At 42.7% G+C, this 6383-nt stretch overlaps 1 protein-coding gene across 1 annotated transcript in view; it reads right to left on the minus strand.

Annotated features, from left to right (window-relative positions):
• Positions 1 to 4431: 4431 nt before the first annotated feature.
• Positions 4432 to 6383, minus strand: part of ADCK2 (aarF domain containing kinase 2) — a gene marked incomplete at its 5' end in the record, with an annotated part of 8918 nt that continues 6966 nt past the window's right edge. Inside the window, 3 exons of the mRNA XM_009705956.1 lie at positions 4432 to 4575; positions 5791 to 5844; positions 6257 to 6377. Coding sequence (XP_009704258.1) covers positions 4432 to 4575; positions 5791 to 5844; positions 6257 to 6377 — 319 coding nt within the window. The remainder of the gene's footprint in view (positions 4576 to 5790; positions 5845 to 6256; positions 6378 to 6383) is intronic.

Below are 6383 nucleotides of genomic sequence, written 5' to 3' on the forward strand. Positions count from 1 at the left end.
TATGCTAGTCTCTGCAGCGTGATCATGGTGGTTTACTGATGGGAATAAAACTGATGCTTGAGGAATGGGTGAGTGGGTACACATGGACCCATAGCCTTTAGCATTACCTCCAAGGGCAAATTCTCTTCACTCTCATCCTCAGACCCGAAGCCCTTTTCCCTCTCAAATCCCTGTTCCCTGCCCCTGGCCCCACAGTCCACTTGAGCTTAGCAGGTCCTCACCCCCATGATCCACCTCGTTCCATCTCTTCTGTTGCCCCCGTGGCTCCACCACCAATACACATAGCCATGGCCCCCAAGTTGTCCAGATTAGTCCTACAGCCCTGTCCATACAATCCATTTCCTCAGTTCCTGGCCTTCAGGGCCAAGAACACATGGCTGCACCAGGTTATGTAGTCAGGTGAACAGATGACTGCAGTGAGCTGACATCAGACACCAGCCCATTTGGGGGTTTTGCCACTTCTGTTTAGGACACAGGTTTAACCCTCGTAACCTAACAAAAAGTCCTGGAATATTAACTGAGCACAGATTGCCGGAATATCTGCTTTGTGTCTTAAGCACTGTCTTTTTCTTTTATTGCTCTTTCCTTCCAAAAAATGTGAGAAATTTTGTTTTGAAAATAGGCAGCAATTGCGTCAGAGAACATTGCAAGGGCTGGAGAAACAGTTGGAGCACAAAGACAGAGCTTTGCAGCATATGGCACTGCTCCAGGCTGCTGGGGCAGAGAGGCGCAGGACAGAATCCTTCTTGCCAGAGGAGGACAAGAGGAAGGCAAGTCGGAGGCTGCAGTTCTTAAAGACACAGCATTTGCAGAGGGAGGAGTTGCAGGCAGAACGCAATGAAAGGAACTTTGACCAAGAGAAAGGCTGGTAAGGGCAATTCCAGAAATGTTTTTCCTGTACTACCATGTTTCTAGCAGTGACATCATCCAGAGTATTTGTCTTTCACCTGGTTTGTATCCAATATAATTATATCATTTAGAGATAAATAAATGAAGGGTAACATTTTTTTGACACATGTATGAAGAGAGAAGTAGTAAAATTCTCCATCTCTGCCATAGGAGTCTTTCTACATGCAAGAAATTAATTTCTATAGATTATACCCATTTCTGACTTCTGCCAATGATAATTGCAGATGAAATTAAGCATGAAAGCTGGCTGTACAATTGTAAATGTCTTTATTTTTATGTAGGGTTTTCTCAGGAGCAGAATGCAGTCACGGCAGGAAATGTTGGAAGAATAATCACGGGAGCAGGACAGGCAACAAAAGCTGCCAAAGGGAGACCGTTCCAGAACAGAGACTGTTCACACCAGAAGATGGAAAAAGAAGGCCAAAAAACTCTGACCTCCAGCAGTACCTCAGAGAACAGAATCTTTAATGGTCCGGGCATCACTGCTAGCATAAGGAAGCTGCAGAGTGGGTAAGGAGGTCCTTGAGCAGTTCACAGACCTGATGTCTGCCCTGTAGGTGTCAGTGTGCTGGACTGCAGTTGTAACAAGTGGAATTAGGATTCCTGGAGAGGGCTTTAATCTCCCTTTCATTGCAGCCAGAGTGCATTTTCACTGCTCTGTCCTTTACATGCCTTTCTTTCTGGAGTTACTATTCTAGTCCACCTCTGTCAAACCGTTCTTCTGTCTTAAACATGTGCAGCAACCCTGCTGAGAGAACCAACTCTGCAACCAAGGGCTACCTTGGTATTTAATATGAAACACAGCCATACTGCTGCGTTTCTGCCCCAAAGGCATCTGAAGGGGGCCAGCTCTGCCCATGAGGCTCCAAGGAGCCAGCGCCCGTAGTGCCGAGTGTTGTGGTCTGAGGCTGGTGAAAGTGTCACGGGGCAATCCAGAGTGGAGCAACAGAGGACCTGGGAGTTACAAAAGTGATTCAAAGGGCACAAGAATGTAACTGGTCTTTTCACACGGGTATTTAGGAAAGGGGAATGGACATGGCACAATTTATCTGCTGGAACACTCAGAGCTATATTGAAGAATGTTCTTATATTACACAAAATTATGCCTAAATATACATAATATTTGTGATATCTTGTTTTAAGTAATACCTAGAACCACACTAGATACAAAATTTAAATGTTGTTGCCACCTGACATTCTGTGTACACTTAGAAACATGTTACACGTTTTCTGGCACATCATTCAGCCAGTATTACAAAAAGTATTCTAAAAATTCACCTCTTTTACAGGAACACAGCACTAGTTATAAGGGCAGTTTCAAAAAAAAAATAAATTAAGAAAACTGGTGAAAGGGAGCTCCTTTGAAATTCTGCCAAATCTTTTGCTTGGCCAGCAGTTCTTTAGCAGTCAGTCTCAGACTGCATTCCTCCAGAGATAACTGAGAGGCTATGCCTCCAAGCTTCTCCTAAAAAGACAGTTAAAGTTAAGTCCCTCATCCATATGTTTACAAACTATTCCAAGGCCTTAATAGCTAAAAGGGGTATTTGTAACTTTAGGATCCATAATATGCATGAAGCATCCTGAGATACTTGTTTTAAAAGAAAAAAAAAGGGAAAAGGAAAGATGAATCTAAATATAAGGTGAGAGCTTTGACATTTTGTTTAAGTTAAGGTCTGAAAAAATTCTAACTTGCTGCATATATGGAAGCTACATGCGAGGCACAGTTTTCATTTTAGACATGGAATTCTGTCATTTGGTTTAAGCTCTGTTTAGCCTCTGGAAAAGTTGGTTGAAATTTGCTCAGCAAGAACACAGGTGGCTGTGCCAAAGCCCTGCATAACTGACGGGCTCTGCCCCAGCTGCACACACTCCAGTGTGCTGTGCCTGGCACCTCTGCCCCCCAGCTGGGTGGAAATGGGAGGGGGCACCCACACTACTGAGGGAAAGTGGGTGCTGGCAGCACACAGAGATTTTCTTTAATGTAAAGCTTGAGGGTGGCTTCCTTGTCTTCTTTTTTGAGTTCTTTTTTCATGCAAAATCATGTGGTAGTTAGGATAGCAGCGTACATAGCTATGAGCTTAAGTCTAACTAGACTTACTAAACAAGCCTAAAACTTAAAAGATGATAAACTCTACTGCTGCTTTTATCCTTAAGCATTTGGAAATGGAATACATAATGACTAAAGGAAAGTACATGAAATATATTGAGCAGAATCTATTTTTCAGACTTCATTTATGTGTCATTAAATCTTTATTTTATAATCACCATAAAGCAGCAGATTGTCTGCTTATGTATGTACTTTCTCTTCATTGCTTAACCATCTGAACACAGACCACTGCACACACCCTGTGCTGCTGCAATTTCACATACAGTATATCTGGGAATATATGTAGTATTATAATATTTCCAATCATTCATAGACCGTGTATTCACAGTCTGTGTAAAATATAGCCATGAAATAATTTTAATACTATTATTAAAATAACTGACTGTAAAAGCCATCTATGATCTAGCTCTTTTGCTGGCTTTATTTAATTTAAAACTTTCACAATGTGTTTTCCATCCATTAGGAAAATGTTTGGACTCCTTGTTTTGCAAACTACTGGAAACAAAACCCAAGAATTTGCATATTAGTTAAGGTTTTGAGTTGCCTAGGGTGAGACTAGGGAAGCAGGGGGGTGGGTAGCAGGAAGGAAGCACACAGAAGGGGAAAAAAAAAAAACACATAACTTATTTATAAGCTTCAGAAAAAAAACAACTAAGACCAGTACAAATATTCCCAAAATTTGGGTTTTATTATGGAATTAGGTTTTCTGCCTAGGCAAATATTTTCTTTTGCTGTTTATAATCCAAACTCCTATAGTATTGTGCTAGAGTATGGAGGTTTGGGGGGAAAAAAAAAATATCAAATTGACTGGTCTGTTTTTATCATCCAAAATGACTAAGAGCAGACCACTCCATGCAGGATGTCAGGACACTTCTACAATAAAAGTAGAAGTTAAAAGTACAAAAGACAAAAGGGTTTACTGGCTTTTTTCAGCCTGAATGAGTTGGTTAGGTGGTGTTACAACATCATTTCTCATACCACAGTGACAGATATGTCAGTAAATTAACTTTAAATATTTAACCTGATACATTTCAAAACAGACTTGCTCAATGAACATCTTTTTAAAGACACTTAGGCAAGTAAGACTGCTTTTCTCATCAGGCTGCGGTGATCTTGTGCACCTAAATTACATGATAGGTCAGTTTAAAAACTACCAGAGCACATCAGCTCTTAGAACTATGTAATGAGTCAGAATTCTCCAATTGTGCAAAGTCTTCCTAGTCTCTGCAATAAACCTTCTAATCATCTCACGCCTGGTGCTTGGCTGAAACAACTGAAGGCAACATTAATGGAAAGTAACCACTGCATGGTATGTCCCCAAGATAGGTGTGACTTCTCACCTTCAGCTTCTTCTTTGCCAGCACACAGACGGCACAAGTCACCCTGCACAGCGAGAGGGCAGCAGCCACAAGGGTCTATTCAAGAACAGAAGCTGCAGTTTTGATGAGCAGTGGTTTAGCTGCCTCTAGAATGTCCAGTTCAGGGTCCAGTGAACGACCAAGACCTTCCAGAACCATGATGGCAAAGATGATGGAAGCAAAATTGCTCTCGAGCTTCACCTAGAACCAGAAGAGACTAAATGGACTCAGCAGACCTTGCTCTCTTCTGAGCCCATTGCACAGAGGTACCAGCTCTGGCTAAGCTGAGAGGGAAGGGAGGAGGCTGAGGAGAGCATATGTACACGTGAAGCTACACTGCAACTCCATCACTTGGAGTTTCAGGACTCACTGAAATCCAGCAGCAGGCCCAAAAATAAGGTGATAGTTTCAGGGTAAGTGCCCTAAGGCAACCTGAGCGTTTGGTTTTCAGGTTCAAGGAGGGGAATGGGACTTTTTATTTTTTAATTCCATACTGGAATAGCAGAAGCTTACGAGTGCTCACCGTTTCTGCAGTAGTATCCAACATACTTGAACACATGCATTTGCGTAAGGGGGAGCTCACCTTCTGAATGGCCACAAAAGACACTCACAGGCCACAGAGGAAACAGTCCTCTGCTCTGCACGTGAACAAACTACTCCTCAGTTCCCAGCCAGGCACCAGGATTGTTTCAAGGCATACCAGGGCATTAAGAGTTCACGGAGTTGGGAGGACTTGCTTTGTAAGGGCCTAAATTACATTTCATGTTATTAGAAACCAGCCTAATGACAAAAACCTCTAACTAAGGAATGTTTAGAAGGACCCTTTGCAGGCTGGGCAGCCCTGTGGCTGACAACCTTTTCATCTCCTCTAGTTCAGGCTGTTCAAATCTGTTGATTTTCAAAGTTGTTTGCAACCGTGGAAACTTTTCCCCAAAATACTACTAGTTATAAGAAGGAATCTCTGTTCTGTGAACTTCTCGTCACTCTTGAGGTCTCTAACAAATCAGTAAAAGAGCCTAGTGCTGTTACATAACCCCACATCAAGAAAGAGGTCCAGGGAAGAAAGCATGCAATGATATACAAGTGGAACATATATTAGATTTCATTTTTTGTTTCTAAGGGACTATAAAAAAAAATAGGAAAAACTATGTGTTGCAGAAACATTCCCTTTAGCAAGTAATATCAACCATTAAATGCAGTATTAAGACAAAACCCAACAAAACAGAAATTGGTCTTGGTAGGGTGTGTATCAAGACCTGAGAAACAGCATGCCTGCAACACCTGGGTGCACTCCTGCAGTCCCCCTCCAAGCAGTTCGTTTCAGAAGTCACAGTCCCCCTCCTTGTCAGCCCTTCCATGTTCTCCCTGCCCAAATGAGCTTCCAGCTATTGAAGGCAGACAGTGACAGGACCTCACCTTATGGGTCATCAATAGTTTAAAGACATTCGAGAGGAGATCTGCCACTTGAAGCTGGAATACAAAAGAAGTTAACAACTGATCAAAAAACTCTGGTCGAGAAGATGGAGCCGCATGAGTGACAGGCAGGATTCTTCTAAGTGTTTGTTAGCATTTTGTTCTGGTGTTGGTCAAGACCATTGGGCTGGCAATAGCCAACATCAAGGTATGATCCCTCCCACCCTGCCTGGGATAAGGTGTTCAGCTGTGACCCACAGTTCTGCTTACTTGCTAGCCCAGGAAGGCTGAGAATGTCTGACCTCACAGCAGTACACAACATGCATTAATTTGCTCAATACTAGATGCAATAATAGATGCAAGCTGTAACAGGTTCAGCAACTCCTCACTGACCTTTCCACATGGATCATTCTGAAAGCCAAGATGCACTGGATTACAGGTAAGTGAAGGTGGGACACTGTGCACTTGCCTTTCCCAGGGCAATGGTGTTCCCCCGGACCTTGGTCACTAGTTCCGCCATCTCAGCTTTGAATCGCTCGATATCTTGGCACTGGTTAGCACGGGCGTGATGAAGGATAAGTTCTGCCACTCTTTAC

This window comes from Cariama cristata, unplaced genomic scaffold, assembly GCF_000690535.1.
Source record: "Cariama cristata isolate BGI_N322 unplaced genomic scaffold, ASM69053v1 scaffold3218, whole genome shotgun sequence".
Taxonomy (NCBI): domain Eukaryota; kingdom Metazoa; phylum Chordata; class Aves; order Cariamiformes; family Cariamidae; genus Cariama; species Cariama cristata.